This window comes from Vespula vulgaris, chromosome 19 (assembly GCF_905475345.1).
Source record: "Vespula vulgaris chromosome 19, iyVesVulg1.1, whole genome shotgun sequence".
NCBI classification, from domain to species: domain Eukaryota; kingdom Metazoa; phylum Arthropoda; class Insecta; order Hymenoptera; family Vespidae; genus Vespula; species Vespula vulgaris.
The window spans coordinates 2,110,026-2,132,830 of NC_066604.1; the positions used below are offsets into that span (position 1 = coordinate 2,110,026).

The 22,805-nt window shown below is 35.6% G+C and overlaps 2 protein-coding genes across 7 annotated transcripts in view; one reads left to right on the forward strand and one right to left on the reverse strand.

Moving 5' to 3' along the window:
* Positions 1–21,339, forward strand: part of LOC127070777 (protein gustavus) — an 86,790-nt gene extending 65,451 nt beyond the window's left edge. For all 6 annotated transcript variants that reach the window (XM_051009196.1, XM_051009197.1, XM_051009198.1 and 3 more), the window contains 5 exons: positions 8,968–9,404; positions 12,048–12,277; positions 12,676–13,006; positions 13,134–13,292; positions 13,451–21,339. In XM_051009196.1, coding sequence (XP_050865153.1) covers positions 8,968–9,404; positions 12,048–12,277; positions 12,676–13,006; positions 13,134–13,292; positions 13,451–13,590 — 1,297 coding nt within the window. In that variant the 3' untranslated portion in view covers positions 13,591–21,339. The remainder of the gene's footprint in view (positions 1–8,967; positions 9,405–12,047; positions 12,278–12,675; positions 13,007–13,133; positions 13,293–13,450) is intronic.
* On the reverse strand, positions 14,034–22,556 carry LOC127070874 (putative uncharacterized protein DDB_G0270496). Its single transcript, XM_051009418.1, has 6 exons — positions 22,538–22,556; positions 22,194–22,465; positions 21,950–22,095; positions 21,590–21,778; positions 15,762–15,766; positions 14,034–14,260 (listed from the first exon to the last, which is right to left on the reverse strand). Exons 1-6 carry the CDS (start codon positions 22,554–22,556, stop codon positions 14,034–14,036), a joined length of 858 nt encoding a protein of 285 aa, XP_050865375.1.
* Positions 22,557–22,805: the final 249 nt, after the last annotated feature.

Below are 22,805 nucleotides of genomic sequence, written 5' to 3' on the forward strand. Positions count from 1 at the left end.
TCTAAACTACTACTTCCTACTTGATCTTGACATTGATAAAATCGACGACATTTTTGTATCTTTAGACGGATACTTATAGTTTTCAAAGTCTTTAAATATAGTATGTACTTACGTACTTGCGTACGCAAGTCTATCTCTCTTCCGCGTATCTATTTCTAACAAGCTAATTACTATTTGCCATTAGAAACTGACAAGAAAGTGTTATTCCAGTTTCAAAGTTGTACAGTCACGGAGGATAATGATTGGGTGATCAGCTGTCCTTGATCGTAAAACGTGTCGCGGTTGTCTACGTTCCAAGAGACATACACGCGCACGTCGCTTGATCCAATCGAGATTATTCATTTTCCTTTTTTTTCTTCTTTTTTTTATAAATCTTTTTCTATTCTTTTTTTTTCTTTCCTCCTTTCCCTTTTCTTATTTTCCTTCGGGGTTTATCCTCGTTGGTTACTTTTTTTAACTAGAAACCTTAAACTTGCTGATTGAAAGAAACTACTTTTTCATAATTACTTTCTCATAATTTTATAATTTCTCTATACGTGTGATATATTAATCCAACGTTAGTAACATTTTTGTAATAACATAAATTTTCATAAGAACTGCGAATTAATCTGAAAATATTACTCAAATCCGTCGGAACTTGAACGTATTATCCCACTTAATTATTCTCTCTCTACTTATCACTCTCTACTTATAATTTTATAAAAACTATAAGAATCAATCTAACGATATTAACATAGATTACATATATACCTACAAACGTGCACCCATACGTAGTAGGAAAAGTAAGTCCGAAATCCATCGAATCTCGAACGTGTTATCCTACTTTACTATTCTCTCTCTCTTTCTGTCTGAATGAATAGATAACTAGAAACAAGTCTAAAACATTTCCCTGAACAAGCTTTGAGAGAACGTGTGTTCACAAGCGCATTCGTGATATTTCACGGCGATGAACGTGCTAACGAGCTTTAGGGTATTCACAGACACGTGCTTCGTCGGTCGCTCATTAAATTAGGTAACAATGAGTGGACGAGAGAGTGCACGGCTGCGTTCCTGTTCTGTGTTTCCTCTCGTTCTTCTTGTTTTTCTCTTCATCCTCCTTCTCCTCTTCATCCACCTCCACCAGCTTCTCCTTCTTCTTCTTCTTAAGCTTCTCCAACTCCTCCTACGAACATCGTCGACTCCCATACAACACGGTCGTCCTTCCACTCACTTTTCTCCTCCTCCTTCTGCACCATCTCCTCCTTCTTCTTCTTCTTCTCCTTCTTCTTCTACTCCTTCTCTCCTTTAGTCGGCACAGTGGGGTGCCAAGGATGTGTGTGGACGCCAAGGCACACGGTGGGGTCGGCTACCAGACAAGGTCACGGCTACCAATCGCTCTCTCTCTCTCTCTCTCTCTCTCTCTCTCTCTCTCTCTCTCTCTCTCTCACACTCACTCTCTCCCTCTTCTTCCTTTTTCTTTCCCATCTACATTATTATTATTCAGAATATTCTTAATAAATCCGTTCTATTCGTTTTATAGATAACTTGGTTTAATACGAATTAGAAGTAATTATTATCTCCGATATAACAGTTTTCGTAAAAGAGATCTTACAAGTTGGAGAACGTTGAAGAAAAATGAAAAAAGAGGAAGAAGAGAAAGAAGAAGGGGGTTTAATCCGGCAGGGGGTAAAAGAAAAAAAGAGAGAGGGAGGAGAGAGAGAGAGAGACGAAACAATGGTGATTGTCTCGAAACGTTTACAGCCTAATTATGTGAACACGGGGATCCCGGGCATGGTGGAGTAACAATGCTATAACTCGTAACAATGTACGATTGTTCATTGTCTCTTGTTCATGCTTCTCTCTCTCTCTCTCTCTCTCTTTCTTTCTTTCTTTCTTTCTTTCTTTCTCTTTTCTTCTTCGTGCGCAGGTTCGTAACTCCTTGTACGGAGCAAACGACTAAACCTTTCTTTTTCTTCTTCTTTTCCTCTTACTCTTTCTCTTTTTCTTTCTCCCTCTCTCTTTTCCTCTCTCCTTCTTCTTTTCGTTTATTTCGTCTTCGCGAATATAATTGTGACGATTAAAACAGCATTGCTCGATATCGAGCTCGTAAAATGCATTGTCCGTTGTCTGAAACAATCTCTAGGAAGTGCAAGCTTCGCCAAGTGTGTGTACGTGCATTTATGCGTTTCCTTAACGAGTTCTCAAAGAAAAACTATTGCTAGTTTTTTAGTCATCAGTCATTTCATATGAAACATCCCTTCTGTGTTTTTTTTCCTTTTTATTTTTTATTATTATTATTGTATCATTTATGATAATATTCGTCATCGTTTATACGTTTGCACGGATCAATCGTAATTTATATAGATCATAGATCTTTTTCTTTTCTTCTCTTTTTTTTATTTCATTCATCTCTTTATGATTTATTAGATCGTAGATCGTAGATCTTCTTTCTTCTTCTTTCCTTTTTCCTTCCTTTTTTTTTTTTTGATTAATCTCTTCATCATATACTAGATCAAAATCTCAATCATAAATCATAGATCGTTCATTGGATCATCTCTTTATCGTAAACTCTTTTTGTCGATCGGTATATCTCTTTCACACTTTCTCCTTCTCTTTCTCTCTTTCTCGCTCTCTTTGTCAGCTTCGCAACATCCGGCCTGTCCTCCAAGGCCACGCAAGATCACATAAATCGCGGTCGTTGAACCTTGCCTCTCGATGCGCGCATTGCGCCGGAATGAAAGGAGAGAGGCGCCAAGAGGTGGAGGAGGTGGAGGAGATAAACGCACACGTGCTTTGATAGGTACTCAGTAATGTTGCCTGCATCTCTTCTACGTTATCTGTCTATGATAAAATATGATAACGTCCTATCCCTTACTACTTTTTACACTTCTTCTACAATTTCTTTTTCGTCGTCATCATCGTCATAATCGTCGTCGTCGTCGTCATCGTCGTCGTCATCTTCTCAAAAAGATAATTACATCGTCCAGAGATTATATATATATATATATATATATATATATATATATATATATAAAAATAGAGAGAGAACGTTTTGTTAGAAAATTATTATCAAAATTGAATTATTATTGGATCGATTTATCCTCGATAAGATTTTTCAAGTTCCTTCGATCGTTTTTTCTTTTCATTTTTTTTATTATATTTTTTTCCCTTTTATTTTCTATTTTTTCTGTCTTTTTCTTTTACAATTTTTTTTCTGTTTTTTTTTCTTTGTTTTTTTTTTTTTGTTACGTTTATCTAAAGAATCAACGACGTGGCAGGACGTGTAGTAAACAGCGAGAGACTTGTTGGAGTATCATCCACCAAGGACATCGTCTTCGGGAACCAGTCCTACTGCGAAAAACGCAGCCTCGTCGAATGCATCGGACGGGTTGACTTGTATGCGTGTGCGATGCTCGTGTGTATTTCTATATGAGAGAGATAGATAGAAGAGAGGCTGGCAGGTCCAGATATACACACGTGTGTGTGTCTGCGTATATATCTATCTTTCTCTTCTGCCTTTCGTTTTTCCATTCGACGATGACGCGGAACGGCGCCATGAACGATAGAAAAATATGTCTATCCTTTATTGGAGTAAATTTTATTATGGTAATCGATCAATTTCGCTCCACAAATTTTAAATAACTCCAAATCAAGCCATAAATGTTACACAATATCATTTTGTTTTTATCCCAACGAAATTTTTTATACGCTCGATCATAAAAAAATATGGTATCATAAATATATTTATACTCGATATACACTATACTCTATCTATCAGATGTGCAACGATTGTGTTCTCTTGTTGGAAACGTCGTTTCGATCCTTCAAAGAGACTTCAGTTTGAATTTATCGCTTATATTACATGATACACGGTTTTCGTAAGCAACCGAATATATTATATCGTAACTATTCCTCTCTCTTTCTCTGCTGAGCTTCTACAAGAAGATCGATGATCTCATCGAGCGTACGCGAGTGCAGCTGAAAGCTAACGGCCGCCCCCGATATTTGACTTCGATCAAGTTAAGTGCAAGAAAGAGAGAGAGAGAGAGAGAGAGAGTCAGAAAAAAAGAGAGAAGGAGAGAGAAGTAGAAGCTAGTAGCAACAGCAACGTCATAACAGCAATCGTTTTGCTTATGCTCATTGTTTCGAAGAATTCAGCAATAGGGCGTGGCCTTAATAACCAACTCAAAATGATGTTTTATCGTTAACGAATCCTTTTCGGGAGGTATTTCCTACGAAACTGCCTATATATACATCTGTAACATCGATAAGAAAAAAATGTTAAGATAATATACTTTATCGATGTATATACGAACATATTTATATATATATATATGTGTGTGTGTGTGTAATATATAAGAACCTCAAGATTAATATACGAGTTTCAATCAAGCGAATACCATTGTTTCCATCAATGACGACCAAATCTGAATGGGGTGTGGCTCGAAAATGCTAAATCCTCGAAAGCTCCAATGAAACTTCGAAATTAGCTCGCAGTACAAAAGAGTCTTCTCTCTCTCTCTCTCTCTCTCTCTCTCTCTCTCTCTCTCTCTCTCTGTCTTTCTCTCTTTTTCGCGCATACACACAGGCACACTCTTTCTTTAGTTTTTTTTCTTTTTCTTTCTTTTTTGTTTTGTTTTGTTTTTTATTATTTCTTGCATCGTCTGCAAGAAGGTTCTCTCTCTTCCTCTCTCTCTCTCTCTCTGTTTCTCTCTCTGTCTGTCTGTCTGAGTACAACGTACGAGTCAGCCCTTTGTCCTAGCAGCTGGTGAACAGGTGTGTTGGCGAACCAGCTAGTAGCCTGTGCCGTCAGCTGTTCCGCTTCTAAGCCGGATCACTAAGCCGTAAAGTGTGAACGACCGTTATTATTCGCTTAGTTACTACTGTAAACCTCGCGTAACCTGGAAAAAACAACAACGAAAACAAAAACAATAATAATAAAATAATAACTTAAAAATCCGCTAATTCGATATTTTACAAGTGGCGCCAAGATTAAAGTGATTAACGAGATGAGATCGTGACGAAGCTGGCCTCGATCCTATTGACATCTTAACAGCAAGTGTTTCTTATCGCCTTGTCATCTTTTATTTTTCTTTTTTTGTATCTTTTCTTTTTTATACACTCTTAAATAGTGTAATGTAATTATCAAAAAAAGAAAGAAGGAAGAGAAGAAAGAAAAAAACAATGAAAAATTATCGTACCGTTAAATCGTGAAATATGTCATCCTGTTGAATTAAATGTCGATTAACTTTTGATTACCGTGACGATGACGGCAACGACGAAGTGACGAAGAAAGGGAGAGCAAGGGGAAAAGAAGAGGGAGAATACGCTGCTGCTACGTGCATTACGTGTCGTTTCAGTATCATTGAATGCAATTGACATCTGCATGTCGCTGCAGGGTGTTGTTGAGTACCGGTTGCCAACTGGTTCTGCCGATGGTTAACTGCGATGTTCAAATTTAACTCATGAAATACTTAATAAACACTTTGATCATAAGCGGAACGAGATTTTTTGATTCGATCTTTTTGTAATCATCTTAATCGAATAATAAAAAATGATATCACGTTATGAGAGACGACGAAATAATAATAATAACAATAATAATAATAATAATAATAATAATAGTAATAACTGATACATTTTGGATAAAAATTAATTGATATTAATGAATCAATTAAATCCCTTCATTCAATCATTCATTTAACGTGATTCATTATAACGTAAACAGACCGGTCTAAATTTCGTAAGCTTACATATATAATTATTTATCATATGATACATAACATGCTCTCTTTCTTTCTATATCTCTTCCTTTCTTTGACGATATCTCTCTTTTTATCGAAACGTAGTGAGATTGAAAAGTAGAAAGAAGTAGTAAGTAGATGTAACAAAAATATATAAGCAAACGAAATAAAACGAAACAAAGAAAGAAAAAGAGAGAAGAAAGAGGAGAAAGAATGAGTTCATCCACGTATGCCTTCTTCCATTCACACGAAGTTTCGATTGGTGGGGGTGGAGATGTGACGGCTTCGGAATAGGAATAAATTCATCTATCTCGCGTTATTCCCTTCTTTTTCCTTCTTTCTTCGTGAGATAGAAAAAGAGAAAGAAAGAGAGACAGAGAGAGAGAGAGAGAGACAGACAGAGAGAGAGAGAGAGAGAGAGGAATGTCTGCAATGCGCGCCGGATTTTTCCCGGGGCATTTTTGCCGGTCTACTTTGCAGAAGGAGTGAGAGTGAGAGAGAAAAAGAGAGAGAGAGAGAGAGTTGAGGGGTAGAGCGACGGTCTGGAAAGGGTGGCTGTGTTGGAGGTTGTGGGGGTGGATTTGGGGGCTGTTCCCGTGTCGAGGTGGGGCAAAGGTGACCCCCGCGGATCAATACCGGCGTCGGTTGGCCGCCTCCACCAAGTTCGATCTTCTCTCTCTCTCTCTCTCTCTCTCTCTCTCTCTCTCTCTCTCTCTCTCTCTCCTCATCTTTCTCTTTCTCTTTTTTTTTGTTATAGTCGAAATGATCGTTTTACTTTAAAAAGAATTCATTTTTCTTTACGCACTCCTTCATTTGTCTTTTCTTCATCTGGTCTATCTTTATCTTTGTTTCTTTTTTCTCTATTTTCTATTTTTTTTTTGCCTCTTCTTTCTTTCTTTCCTTCCTTCTTTCTTTCTTTCTTTCTTTCTTTCTAAGGAGATAAAGAGATTTAGAGGAAAGACAGAGTTGATAGTTTAATTCCTGTAAGTAGTACTCTCTTCTCTTTTTTTGACCTTATCAGAATCGAGAAAGAAAAATGATTATACGGAAAGTTTACATCGATATCGTTTCTTTTTTTCTTTTCTTTTTTTATATTCGTTTAGCTTCTTTTTATTTATTTACTTATTTCCTTTTCTTTTCTTTTTTTTCTTTATCGGACATGACTCCGAAAAAGAAAGTAATCCGTGAATTTTAAAGAGGAACTGTTGAGATTGTTTTATTAAAAAGTTTCTGTTTTTTTTTCTTTCTCTTTTCCTTTCTTTCCTTTACTTTTTCGAAATACATTCGATAAATACGTTCCGAAAGATAATGAATATACATATGTATAACTAAGAAGAGATATGTGTATAACTAAGAAAGCATAACACAGAACACAAAGGGCGTCTCTATCTTTCTCTTTAACATTGGGCTCTTCCTTGACCACTAACAAACGGGAAATTAAAATCGAGGTTTCTCGACCGCATTTCCTGTTAAGAGTTCTAGTAACAATCGCGATGGTTTATTCATTCAGCTTGGCGATGATTAATTAAGAAAGGTTTCGTAATTATTTCGAAGGTTAGTATACGTGTATGTATGTTTCATTTATTTATTTATTTATTTACTTATTTTTTTCCACGTATTTATTCTTTGATCGTCGAGGAAAAAACATCATTGACTAAATTAAGATTGAAAATTAATGGATCCTTTTCGACTTTGCCAGACAAAACTTTCTTTCAAGAGTTCAATTAACCCTTTGAACTATATGAGGTCATTGCTGACGTGACTAGACTATTTTTCTCCGAGAACTCTTGAGTCATATCTAACGTGACGACGCTACATTTCATTAATAAAACAGATATCATTGGGTGACAATTTTATTTATAAAAGTGTTTTCAACATTCAGGGTTGAATGAAATGTTTCTAGGTGATATTAAAAATCGATCCATTGTCTTTGGAAATTTCTTTCAGATTAATTTGTTAATACTTTAAAATTAGGAATCGGGTTCTAGATCGTTCGGAGAAAAAGAGGAAAGAAAACGAAAACAAAAATAAGTTTGAAAAGAGGTCTCGAAAAAGAGGTCATTGATTTTTTGAAGAACATTTCTAAGGAAACTCGGTTCATTTCGCATAAACGTTCATTACATATCATGAAGCTTCAAGGGAAATAATTATAACTCAAAAGAATTGGTTAATTAATTACTCGATCTGAAGTTGACAGAAAATTTTTTTCTTTCGCTCAAAAAAATAAATAAATAAAAAATAGAAGTTACGAACGTAAAAATCCTTTTACATAATCGATAGTTATTGAACGAACAAAAGATTTTCTTGAATTTTTGTCGACAACGATAATCGCGGGAATATGAACGAACCCAGTCGCGGATCCAGGATGTCAATGTCCGGTGTCCGTGAACGGAAGTTACCAACGGCAAACGGATACGTGTGCTAGGTCGATCAGGGTTGCCGAGAAAGAAGAGGGGGGAGGGAGAAAGAGAGAAAGAGAGAAGAAGGTGACCAACGTGAAAAATTCACCGCAGCGATCCAATTACCCCTCGTAATACGATCGAATAAAAAAAAGCAGTATAGAAAAAAAAGGAGGGAAAGAGGACAAAGAAAAGATGTCAAAAGTATTTTCCGTGGTTACATTCTTAATCCGTGCAACTACAATGTATAGTTTATGATCCATTCATAGAAAGATATTTAGTTGTTTCGCAATATTCATTCATCAAATTCTCTTTTAATCACTCCCATAATTACTCTTCCTCTCTCTTTCTCGTTATCGCGTCGTTTCGAATTTAAAGAAAAAAAAAAAAAGGAAAACAACATCTCTCTCTATCCATTATAGTGTCACATTCCATGCAATAGAACATTTTCTAATTTTCTTCGCTCGGTATTGTTCCATAAAACCATTAAAAAGAAACAGCAACAATAATAATAACAATAATAAAAAAGAAAAAGAAATAAACGATTTTCTAAAAGAAAAAGGAAAAAGTAACAAGAAAAATTAGGTGGGGGTGTGAGATCGGGAGTTTAGTTTAGATCTTGTTTCTTCGGAAGAAACTGGCAAAAATGTAATAACTAATTACATCGTCCGTCGACCTCGACGATGATTCTTGGCACGAAACCACGCACAATGCCAATTGATATGTGTGTGTAAGAGAAACAAAGAGAAAAAGAAAGAGAGAGAAATGAAGAAAGAAAGAAAGAAAGAAAGAAAGAAAGAAAAATAGCGAGACGAATTAACCGGGTGCTTCTGTTCGCATTGCAGGTACAAAGCGAATCGTTGCGTGAGCGGGGGCGGTAGCCGCGGAAACGGCGCGACTGGTGGTACCGGAGGCGGAGGAGGAGGTGGAGGAGGAGGAGGAGGAGGAGGAGGAGGCGGTGGGGGAGGAGGAGGTGGGGGAGGAGGAGGAGGAGGAGGAGGAGCGGGAATCGACGGTGGCACGGTGCCTGCTGCACCACCGACCACCGGCCATCACCACCACTACCATCACCACCATCACCATCACCATCATCTCACCAGCACGACAACAACCACCACCACGACGACCACCACCACCACCACCGGCGGCACCAGGCACCACAGGCACAGGCTGCCGGCGGGCAAGCAGTGCACCGAGCACCGACACCACCCGCATCATCACCGGCATCACCCACACCATCGCTCCCATCATCGGGGCATGAACATGGGCCAAAAGATTTCAGGTTAGCCTCGGTCTCTTTACCTCCTCGGCGAAAGAGATAGATAGATAGATGGATAGAAAGAGAGAGAGAGAGAGAGGGAGAGGGAGAGAGACTCTTGAACGATGTTAAGATAAGTCTACTCTACCTCTACTCTATCTCTACTTTACTTCTATTCTACTCTAGTCTACTCTAGTCTACTCTAGTCTACTCTACTTTACTCTACTTTACTCTACTCTACTCTACTCTACTCTACTCTACTCTAAACAACATGAACGGCCTACTTATTCTAGGATCCCGTATAAGTTTGAGGATTATCATTCGTTGTTATTTTGATCGAATGAATATGTATATATATATATATTTTTTTTGATGAATTAACTATTGGGAAAAATAGATCGTTGGCTGTTTTTTTCTTTTCTTCTTTTAGTTTTTTAGCTTTCTTTTTTAGATCAGTTCATTCTTTTGTAATTACCGTTTTGGTCGATTGGACTTTTTCGATTCATATTCAGACCATTGCTATGATTCTCATCGTGTTATAACGATCTCAACTCGCGAGGTCAAGGTCTCCTATTTCAGAGTTTAACTACCTGTTCAGGTAGAGATCCTTGAACAGGTTTCTCTCGTCGTGTTCCATGCTCAGACCCTTTTTCAGAGGAAAGGGTGGAACTCTTAGAGAGTTGAGAGAATCAAATCCTTCTCTCTCTCTCTCTCTCTCTCTCTCTCTCTGTCTGTCTTTCTTTTTGATACCATAAGGATAAAATATTCTCTACAGGATAATTATCTCTGTTAATCCATAAATCGATTTCGATGTTCGGTTAAATTGCATTTAATTCTCCGTGCAAATCGATGAAATCGATTTTATTAATTCGAAAACGCATTGAGAAGGAGGACAACCTTGATTGTTAAAACGTGTATACGTTTGCTTCTGTGCGTTTATTTGTCTCTCTCTCTCTCTCCGTATCCGTTCTATCCGGTTTCGTAAGAACGAGCCTGCCGTGTGTGTCATCATCGTTCGATTGGTGAACGTATATCTCCGAACTACGTCACTCAATGCGATGACGATAATGATAATGATAACGATAACGATAATCACGATGATGATAAGAACAGTAACAATAATAATAAATATCACGTTGAGAAAAGTAATAAAAAAGGTAAAAAAGAAAAGAAGAAAGTAAAAGAAAACAAAATAAATCGTCCGCGGGACTCGTGACAGAATCAAGGATTCATTCCTGATATTTAGGATATATAGAAGGGAAGTGTAGATGTAACGATGATCGATAACGACGGAGGACAACGAAGAAAGTTATACTTCTTACGATATCTTCGAATTTACGAGACTTCATCGCGTTAATCCGTGGTCTCGACTTCACCCGTGAAATTTACGATCGACTATCGTATTGTACGTGGTCCGCGCTGTGTGAAGCTTTGAAAAGGTACCGACGCCCTAAAAAAAGAACGAAAGGACGAAAGAAATAAAGAACGAAAGAAAAAAAGAAAGAAAGAAAGAAGGAGACTCAGGGACGTGTTGAACGAGAGAGAGAGAGAGAGAAAGAGAAAGAGAAAGAGACAGCCCCCAGGGTCTCTCTCTCTCTCTCTCTCTTTTTCGATAGTGGTGTATGGCCGTGAAAGGGCCAAGGGCCTCTTTCTATTAGTGCCCTTCGTTCTCTACCATCAGGGAGATCCTTTCAAATCCTCACGGTCCTTTCCAGGACCCTCATCGAGCCCTTGAACGCGGGAACAGCTGCCCGAGCAAATAAACTACAGACCGAGGATATGGATCGGTACTGGAGAACGACGGACCCTTACCAAAGAAACCTTCCAAAACTTTTTAGGCAAGCCCTACCCGTCGCTGGACCCCCATTATTTTTCTTCCATCTCCCTCCCCTTTTCTTTCTCCTTTCTTTCTCTCTTTCTTTTTCTTTCTTTCTTTCTCTCTCTCTCTTCTTCTTTTTTCTTCTTCTTTCTTGGCAAATCTTTTTTCCCTTCTCTCTCTCTCTCTTTCTCTCTCTCTCTCTCCATCTCCCTTCGTTGGTATCATGATCAGGATGCGTTGCCGGCGGCAGGTATCCACTCGACACCGTCTGAATTCTTAATAAGAACTATGCTTTTTGTTACGAAAATTGTCGAGAAAATAAAATCCCGTCCTTTCCAAGTATTTCGTTAAAAGAATGAATCGTCGATATGACGGGACGATTAAACTGTTCGATATTTAAGATCGATGGTATAGATATCATCTGTGCTGCGATATATCCGGACAGATCTAAAGTTGGCGAAATAAAGAAAGCTAGAATACATTCTTTTTCTCTCTCTCTCTCTCTCTCTCTCTTGCTTTGCGGATTATAGTATAGGTCGAGACCCACCCACACAAAACTCGCGAAGAAATCCATACGTCTGATGCGTAGGCGGCGTTTTGTTGTTCAGAGTAGAATTTTGAATTCTCTCTCTTTCTCTGTTCTCTTCTTTTTGATTTCCATTTCTCTCTTTCATTCTTTTCGTTCACTTCCTTTCTTCTTTTTTCTTTGTTAAAAAAAAAAAAAAAGAAAGAAAAAAAACCAACGACGCAACAAGAAAAAAAACCGACAACACAAACAAGAAAAAAAAATTTTTTTTGTTATTATATTCTCTCTTTCTCTCTCTCTCTCTGTTTCCCTTGGCATTCAGGCGGCGTGAAGAGCGTGACGCGCGAGAGCGGAGCTGGAGCGGGCGGCGGAGTTGGTGTCGGTGGTGGCGGCGCAGTGGCGTACAAACCGGTGGTACCAAGGGAGTTGGCGCAAGACTTGTCGAGGCCAGCTCGTCTCGATGTCCTCCTCGATATGCCGCCCGCATCGCGGGAAACTCAAGTTCATCACAGCTGGAACGCTGACGACCGCAGTCTCAACATATTTGTTAAGGTAAAGCTCGTATATCTTTTCTTCTTTTCTTTCTTCTTTCTCCCTTTTTTTTATTTTTGTGCTCTTCTACCTTGCACCCCTTCGGGCCTATTATATCTTTCCCCTTCATTTTCATATATCACTCGTATCGGTCCATTTCTTTCCTTCTCGTAATATCTCTAGAAAAGAAAAAAAAAACAAATATATAAAAAGACAGAAAACAAGAAATAAAGATTCCTTTCTCTCGATAATATACCACACGTACGTATCGTTGTATAATAAATATTTTTTACGCTCTGATACACCCGGCTGATATAAAGTTGGTAAGAGAACAGTTAGTTTGGTCTCTTAGGAGTCCTATGAATCATCGAATATACTCGGAGTATCCTAAATTCAATTCCCTTGACGATTGTTTTCAGGACGACGACAAGCTGACGTTTCACCGGCACCCCGTTGCACAGAGTACCGATTGCATACGAGGGAAGGTCGGTTATACGAAGGGTATGCACGTGTGGGAGCTTTACTGGAGCACGAGGCAACGTGGTACACACGCTGTGGTCGGTGTTGCGACCGCAGACGCGCCCCTTCATAGCGTTGGCTATCAGAGTCTCGTTGGTAACAATGACCTCAGTTGGGGATGGGATCTCGGTAGGAATAAACTCTATCATGACTCGAAGAACAATGTCGGTGTTACGTATCCGGCGCTACTTAAACCAGACGAGACCTTTATCGTGCCCGATAAATTTCTGGGTAAGATTCGTCTTTCGTTTATAATCGGTTTGTTTCGTTTCGTTTCTTCTTTTCTTTTCTTTTCTGTCGTTTTTTTTTTCTTGTGGGAATATATACCAGCAAAAATTTTTACGTTTGATATCGACAGTTGTACTCGATATGGACGAGGGCACGTTAGCTTTCGTAGTGGACGGACAGTATCTTGGGATCGCGTTCAGAGGTCTCAAAGGAAGAAAGCTACATCCCATTGTGTCAGCTGTCTGGGGACACTGCGAGATTACGATGAAATATATCGGTGGTCTTGATCGTAAGTTTCTTTCTTGTAAGACAGTATATTTATATATATATATATATAAAACCTGAGGGATTATATCACGCTTCTTATATTCTCGTACTTTACTTATTATTTCTTCTTTTCCCTCTTCTTTTTATTTTATTTGTCTTTCTTCCTTTCTCTCTTTCCAGCCGAACCTTTACCTTTGATGGATCTTTGTCGAAGAGTGATCAGACAACGGATCGGGAAGCACAGACTCGAGGAAAAGATCAACGAATTAAATCTGCCACAAGCGATGAAGACTTATCTCCTTTACCGTGACAGGAGGTAACCACCGTGTGGTGCATCAAGAGAAGCGATCATCAGAAAGGTCGCGAATGTCAGCAGTTTGCGACATCGTTGCTACCACGACGCACAGAAATGGGCTACTATGGCCTCCTGCTACTCTCGCACACGCCAAGGAACGCACCACCATCAACAGCAGCAGCAACAACAACAACTACAGCTACAGCAGCAGCAGCAGCAGCAGCAGCAGCAGTTTGTTCGCCAACAACAACAACAGCAGCAGCAACAGCAGCAGCAGCAGCAGCAACATCGTAACTACTTGAACCAACAAAACCACCAACGAGACAACGGTCCACCATCCGTGTCTCTGTTTTTGAAACGTTTGATGATCAGTAGACTGAACCGTTTGATACGACGACAATGCGTGGACGGTCCAAGAAGACGAATGTCTAGCGAAGGGTTAGCCTTAGGGTACCAGGGGTCATGGTATCAACGTTGTTCGTACGAGAATGGAACATCATCGTCGTCTTCGTCGTCCGAGTCATCGTCAACAATTGCTTCGGCATATTCGACCTCGTCTTCTTCGTCTCCGTCGTCGTATTCCTCGTATTCGTCGTACTCGTCGTACTCGTCGTACTCGTCGTATTCGTCGTACTCGTCGTACTCGTCGTACTCGTCGTATTCGTCGTACTCGTCGTCTTCGTTGCCCTCTTCCACTTTCTCGTCGCGATATGGATGATAACGATATCGATTATGACAAAGATAATGATGAAGATAATGATGAAGATGAAGATGAAGATGATGATAATGATAATGATAACGATAACGATAGATATGACGTTGATGATGATGATTATGATGATGATGATGATGCTGATGATGATGATGATGATAATGATAATGATGATGATGATTTAATCTGGACGCTATCCCACGAGAGCGCGCGAGAAACGTCGGATATTAGCCAATTATTTAGGTGTGATATTGTTGTTTTATGTTGTCGAGATACGATTTTTTTTTAATCGTGTAGCTTTTATTGATTGTTATGATACATATTTTTAAAACTAGACACACGCAAGGCGGCACTCTGGAGAGAGAGAGAGAGAGAGAGAGAGAGAAAGAAAGAGATGGAGAGAGAGAGAGAGAGAGAGAGAGAGAGAAAATCAATTCGCTTATGCTCTTCATATATCTGCCATATCCTGTCTCTACGATGCGGCCAGCATGCGTTTTTAATTTTTCTTCTTCAAATCTTGTATTTTTTCTTCCCTTGTTTTTTTTTCTTTTTTTTCGGGAGGGATGGAAGGAGGAGGGTGAGAGGGAAAATTCTGACGTCGTTGTTTAAGATTTTAATAGGATAAGAACGTTTGAGACGATAACGTTGAAGGATGAATAAAGAAAAGTGTGAGAAAGTGTTAGACAAATATGATCGAAGTAATATTGAAGACCACGCGTGGCCTTGGTAACACGTATAAACTTCGTATCGAATGAAATAATTACGAATACTTCCGGTGATTAATATTAATAATTATTAATACAAAGATAACATATATCTATATAAATATATATATATATTGTCTATATATATATGTATATATGTATAGATGTATATATATATAAAGAGAGAGAGAAAGAAAGAGAGAAAAAGATCATTCAAGATACATTCATGAAAAATTATTCGAAGATCGAAGAATACGTGTGTACCATTTTTCAACTTATAGAGACACGTTTTTTCAAATCTTTTTCTAAGCGTACTAGGTCCAATCGAAGTATTATTTAGTGGGTGTGGATAAATTAGAAGGTATTATCGTGAGACAAGAAAAAAAAGGGCTTGGTAAGAGAACAAAACAAACCCATAGGAATATGTATATATATGTATACGTATATATATATATATATATTTACAGGTACATACCACACACGACGTGTTATATAAAATTTTTTTCTTATTTCTTCGACGACGACGTTCGAGAAGCTTCGTGGAATATTAACATGGATGAAAGATAAAGAATAAAAAATCAAAGTTGATAATGATGTTGATAATGGAACTGACGAAAACAAAAAATTTTGATAAAACTGATCAAACCTTTTCGTGAACTTTTGATGAATGGAGAAAAGACGAAGCGACAACAAAAAAAAAAGAAAAAAGAAAAATGAAGAAAAGAAGAAGAACAAGAAGAAAATATAAGAAAGAGAGGAGAAAAACACGTTTAAAATTACCTCGACTAAAATTTTAATCTAAACTTAAATAAACGAAGATTCTTATACCTAATATTCTATACCTAATTAAATCGTAGGGAAAAGAAAAAACGCGACCGAACTTTGGAAACAAAGATTAAATTGTGAGGTTGGATAATGGGATGCGTGTTTTCAAAAATGAATTCAAATTGTCAACTCTAGACTGTCATTAAAACAGATTGTAATATGTAAACTGACGATGACGATGAAATAGAGATTGATGCTGAGATGATAACGATGTTGATAATGACGATATATAGAAAATAGGGGAGAATGCGGAGGATCATATTGACGATAATAATGATGAAGATGATGATGATGATGATGATGATGATGATGATGATGATGATCATAATGATGATAATAAGAAAAAAAAATAAAAATAAAAATAAAAATAAAACGATATAACGGGCGTGTAACTATATATATTATACTATTAGCATCACAATTTACGACTGGTCCCTAGTAACTCTTTACTCTTACGTTTGTCGCTTAGGTTAAAAAAAATAATGGCCGTCAATGGCGCGCTCTGTCGGTTTGTACATAGGATATAATATTAATTATAATATTAATAATATTAATAATAATAATAATAATAATAATAATAATATTAATATTAATAATAATTAATAATTAATAATTAATAATTATAGCGATAACGATAATGATAATCGATAATGTCAGTCGGGTAAGAAAAGGAATGAGAATAATCGTCATGAGTGATGAATGCATCTACAAAAGTGAAGTAGAAAAGAAAGAAAGAAAAAGAGAAAGAGAGAGAGGAAGAAGAATAGTAAGCAGATATCGAGAAAAGGATTAAAAACCGATTGCGAGAAATTAATAATCAATTTCGCATGATCTATGGAAACGAAAAGCAGAAAAAAAGTAACATTTCGCTTCCTTAATTTTTCAAATAAGACTGAGTCTCTCTCTTGCTTTTGACTCGTTTTGAATGCGAGCATTTAGTCTCGAAAGGAACTCCAATTTTCTTCGTCTCTCTTATTACAATTTTTTTCTCTCTCTATATATACATATGTATGTGTACGTGTATATACGTATATATATATATATATATATCTATAGGTTTTATATATAAGATATATTTTACGTCTGTCTACATCATGTGTGAGGTATATCATATATATAAAATACGTTTGTGTATATATATATATATGTATGTATGTATGTATATGTTATCTTTTGATCAACATATAACAGCTCGTTTTTGAAGGTTCATAAAGGTTCACAGGCTCGCTAGGTGTTCGCGATACTCGTCTTCCAAAATTTGTCGTTCCTTCAATACGCACGATCTCCTCGCAATCGGTTAATATCCTTATCGTAGGATATTAAAAAAAAAATAAAAGAAAAAAAAACGACAAGAAGAATAAAGAGAAAAGAAAAGATGAACATCCTTTCAGAGTATCCTGTTATTATTGTCAGATATAACTCCCAAAGAGAAAAAGAGTCTGTTCTTCTGACTACTTCTCTTAATCCTGATGATATACGAAGGGTTCAAGAAGAATGCAAGAGGAGACTTTGCGATTGTTATTATTAACAATGAAAAGACATTGATGATGAAAGAAGATATTCGAGCGAGCGAGCGAGCGAACGAACGAACGAACGAACGAACGAACGAACAAACGAACAAACAATTAAACAAACCAGCCGAGCCGTTCTCTTCAGTCCGTGCACATTCTCTCTTCTCGTGAAAAGATTAAAAATTAATCTATTTGGATCCAAGGGGTTTAAAGAAGAAGATGAAGAAGAAGAAGAAGAGGAAGAAGAAGAAGAAGAAGACGAAGAAGAAGAAGAAGAGAAAAAAATAAGAAGAAAAAGGAGTATATAAGGGAGAAATATTGTCTCCCTTATAAATAACGACTTACCCTAACGCTCACCCCGATCCATTGGCAGGTGTGGTAGCGGTGGTGGTGGTGGTGGTGATGTTGTTGTTGTTGTTGTTGTTGTTGTGTATTTTTGGAGTAGCCAAGCAAGAAAAATGAAAGAAAAAAAAAGAAAAAAAAAGGAAAAAAAGAACGAACGACCCTTCGCTCTCTCTTCGAAAGGAGGATATATATGACGACGTTGCGTTTGTCTGTGTGCGTGTTCTCTCTTTTTTAATGACTTTTTTTTCTCTCTTTTTTTTCCCACATTTCTTTTTCATCTTCTTTTTTCTATTTTTATTTTTTAATCTAATTATCGAAGCTTGCAACGGACACGAATATGTAACAGATAATAATAAATAATGAATGAATAAAAGAGTGAGAGGAAAGAATGAAATGATGATGATGATGATGATGATGATAATGATGATGATAATGATGATATACGTGATATAAAAGACACATAGATAATATCTATATACATAGGACAGACGGATACACACGCACACATATACACACACACACATATATATGCCGATATGTGAGAAATTAATAATAATAATTAAAAAGAAAAAAAAAAAGAAAAAAAAAAGAAAATGTGCGTGATGAAGAAAACGTGCAGCGTACATAAAAGACTTCTTCGTTGTTTCGCATAGATGCTATTTAGGGAAAAGACATAAAAAAAAAATATCGCTCTGCACTCGTCACTATACCTCTATCGCTATTTTGTATGAATTATAATACGAACGTGTATGTGTAAAAAAAAAAATAATTCACACACGAACACGCACGCAGAAAGAAACACACAAACCCACATACGTATACGTACACAATACATGAAAAGAATTAATGACAAATGGCGTTGATAGAAAAGAAAAAAAAGAAGAAACGTTGTAAATATTTAATTCATAACGATTTAACATTAATTATTGTATCGATCAACGATTATATCGTGTTAATCGACATTATTGCGAATTCAGGAATTTTATTTCATTTTGTTTTTCTCTTTTCTTTTTTTTTTTTTCTTTCATCTTTTTCTTGTAACGAAATGACGACATTCAAGATCGCAAGTGAACGAGTTTTTATCATCGGAGTCTAAGTTTTTATTTCATTTTTCTTTCTTTTTTTTTCACTCATTCCTTTTTTTTTAATTTTAATTCGTTTCTCTCATCGTAAATTCCGAGTGATTGTTTCGATAAAAAGATTATGATTAATGAACGAGATGATTGTGGTTGATATGCATATGTATACGTATGTGCATGCGTATACGTATGTGTGTAAGTACAAGAAACAACAGCATACATACCACAACTTAGTTTCTCGTTTCCCTTTCGATTAATTCGCGATCTTTTGTTATAGAACATTATATTCGCGATCTTATAATCTCTTCTTCTTCCTCTTCCTCTTCTATTTTAAGTTTTCGTTGTTTCTCTTTCCGCGTATTAAGAATACGCTTCGTTAAAATTTTTCTATATCGCCGCGTTATGAATGATACGATTTATTTGTTCTCGTTTAATTAGTCGTTTTGTTTTATTTCCTTCTATGTCGTTCGTTTTTTCGTTTCTTATAATAGTAATAATAATAATTATTATCATTAATATTATCATTATTATTATTATCATTATTATTATTATTATTATTAGTACTACTACTACTCTACTATTACTACTACTACTACTACTACTACTATTACTATTACTATTACTAATATTATTATTATTATTACTATTATTATTATTGTTCATATCTCTCTCTTTATCTTCTTATCACTTTCGTTTTGATTAATTATTCTCGCAAAAGAAAAAGAAAAAAAGAAATTCGTGTGCACGATCGATCGTTCGCAAAAGAATTAAAAGTGACGAAAGAAAAGAAAATAAAGTCGATTATATTAGATTCTAATTATGAGAAAGAAGAGAAAGAAAAAGAGAGAGAGAGAGAGAGAGAGAGAGAATGTGTGAAAGTGAAAGTGAAAGTGAGAACGCGTTTCGTTAGTAGGAGTGTTCTGAATAAAAAAAAAAGAAAAAGAAAAAAACAAACAGACAAACAAACTTTACGTGTAGGTGTTCCGAATTTTCATTTTTCCGTTCGTGAACTGCCTGCCTGCCTGCCTGCCTGCCTGTGCAAAAACTATGTTGCCTCGACAAATGTGTCTAATTTATTGACAGTGCGATAATTAGTTAAACAATTTAAGCTGTGTGTGTGTATGTGTATGTGTGAATACATGCAATGATTTAGAAAGAGAACGAGAGAATCTCTGTGTGAAAATGATTAAAATGGAAGCTTTTCTTTTTTTTTTTGTTTTGGTACCAGATGACGTCGACAAAAATTTATATGTTTTTTTTTCTTTGTCCGATAATATTATGTGAATCAATATATGCATAAGTATATATATATATATATATATATATATGTATGTGTATATATATATATGTATATGTATGTATGTAGGTACAAATAATATCTCAATTTTACGCGAGACAAAAATATTTTATTGAATTAAACATTAGAGAGAAAGTAAAGAAAAGAAAAGAAAAAAAGAGAGAGAAAGACGGTGTATTTCCTTTTTGAAAAGAAAAAAAAAAGAAAAACTTTATTTTACTTGACGTATCCGTAATTATGGTGAAAAAATATTGGATAGAAGAAAAAGATTGATATGAATTTTTTTCTTTATTTTTATTTTTTTTTTTTTCTACGACTCTATCTTGTTCTCGTTTTATATATATATATATAGATACTTCGGAATTTTTATTATTTTATTATTATTATTATTATTATTATTATTATTATTACTCTTTTAAATTAAAAATATAAGCAGTGGACATTTGAAAAGTTGTCGTTTGCTGGCCAGGACCATATCTTTTTTTTTCTTTCTTATTGTGTATATGTATTGTTATGCGCGAATTTCGTTTAGTCGTCCTTGTGGTTTTATTTTATTTTATTTTATTTTAATTCTTAACTTTTTTTTTTTTATTTATTTTCTATATTCTCCTCTTTTTCTTTTCCTTTTTTTTTTGTTAATTAAGCCTGGACTATTGCAACAAGCGATCTCAAGTCTATTTAAGCGTAAGTTTTACAAGTTAGGGTGATACCGCATTAATGGCGCGTGACACGAAGAATTTATAAATATGTAATGCCTTAATGTTAATTATAATAATGGATAGCGTTATTACGTAAAATATTAATTAGTTAAAAACGACGAGGACAAAGAGGGAAAAGGAGAGAGGATGAAGGAAGAGAGGAAAAAGAAGTCAAAAAAAAAATCTAATGAAAGGTAACGACGAAGGATTTAAGAGAGAAAAAGGAAAGCATACACAACTAAATAAGAAGCAAGATCATTTTTGTCTCTAACATTTTGTTCGTAATTTGATATTTTTTTATGATTCCATGGACAAAAGAGAAAGAGAGAGAGAGAGAGAGAGAGAGAGAGAGAGAGAGAGAGAGAGAGAAAGAATGAGAGTGAAAAAGAAAGAAAGAAATAGAGAAAGAGAGAGAAAGAAAGAGAACGGCAAAAATGAATAGAGAGAGAGAGAGAGAGAGAGAAAGTAATAAGTTGTGTGTGTATAGAGCGGACTGCTGTTTAAAATAGTTCAGGCTAGATGTCGATGTTTGTAGCGGATAAAGAACAAAAAAAAACACAACACAGCATATTGTAATTAAAATTAAAAGTCATTAATATCGCCCGCCTTTCATTTCTTTTCACATTCTTGACACAAGTCCTATCTTATATAAATCTCAGATAAATAAGAAATATTAAGAACAATGGAATAGATCAAATATTCGTGATAACATAATCAATTTTATTATTTATTTTTAGTTTAATTTTGCAATTCTTATTAACTATGTAGATAATATCTATCTATCTATATATATATACATACATATATATATATATATAATATGTATATAATAATCGATATTTTGCAGAGTTACTCTGAACTCGTAGATGTCACTTCTTTCGAAGCAACTTTCTTCTCTTTGGTCGGCGATAGAAAAACTATAGGATTATCGCAATCCCTATAAAGAAGATCACAATCTTCACCACGTAACCCAGCTGATCCTGCATCCTCGACCAATCGATCCCATCCCGAAGATGATTTAACAGATTTCTCGACGTTTCTTCTGTAATGAAAAAATTATCTGTCATTTCGGAACAGCTGATCGTCAAACGTGAATATGAAAAAAAAAAAATGTATTTGTATCATTCTAATAGATATTGTCTTAATAGATACCGATTGCATTCAAATCTTATTTTAACTATAAGAAAAAATAACACGAAGTTACGATACATACGTTAGATATTTCGCTAGAATTTTTCCTATTAAACCTAGATCTTGAAATAGTTTTTGATTTTCAAGACAAATTGTTTTTTGAATGCAACGTACTCGAGCATCGTCGTTCAATACAATTTGTTCTTCTTCTTTTTCTTCTTCTGGAGTCTGTTGAATTGTAAAGGAATAATTATCGAATATTAATTAATAGAAGATAATAAAGATATCGTATAGATCAATATTGAACGCATAAAAGTGATACTAACGACAGAATTAAAATCGTAAATAGCATGAACGTCTCGTTTTCGTTTGGATGGAAGAACATCTACCATAGTATCTTTCCTCTTGGCCGAAGCTAATGTATTTTGAATGATAGCAAGAAGTAAAAGCAATCCAATGAAACTGACTATTACAAGTTGTTTAGAAGTTGGAGCTATCGCTTGTTCCACGTTTTGCACTATTGGATAACCAACGTTTGGATATTCATATGCGTACGGTAAACTTTCGCTTCGATGATGTACGATTGGTGGATGCAAAGCTTTTTAATAATTAATATAAATCGTAAAGAGGAAAAATTATATATATAAATATATGTCATTTTTAATTATACCAATTAACTCGATAATCATTGCCATTTAATTAATTTTAAAACGACAATGAATCCGACGAGTAATTAATTATACGTTAAATACTTATATCATCCGGTGTAATGATTATCGTACGTTTAATTAAATCAGAATCTTGATCTTGTATCTTTTTTCATACATATATAAATCAACAAGAAAGTCGATCTTTATAATTATAAAAATTAACACGATAATTATTGTCAATTAATTTAATCTTAAAACGATAATGGGTCGATGAATAATTAATTCAAT

Excerpts from the sequence above, each read along its gene's own strand:
- LOC127070874 (XM_051009418.1), bottom strand. Across the intron at positions 22,096-22,193 it reads TTTACGATTTTAATTCTGTC|ACTCCAGAAGAAGAAAAAGA; the intron begins GTTAGTATCACT and ends ACAATTCAACAG. Across the intron at positions 21,779-21,949 it reads ATTCTAGCGAAATATCTAAC|AAGAAACGTCGAGAAATCTG; the intron begins GTATGTATCGTA and ends TTTTCATTACAG.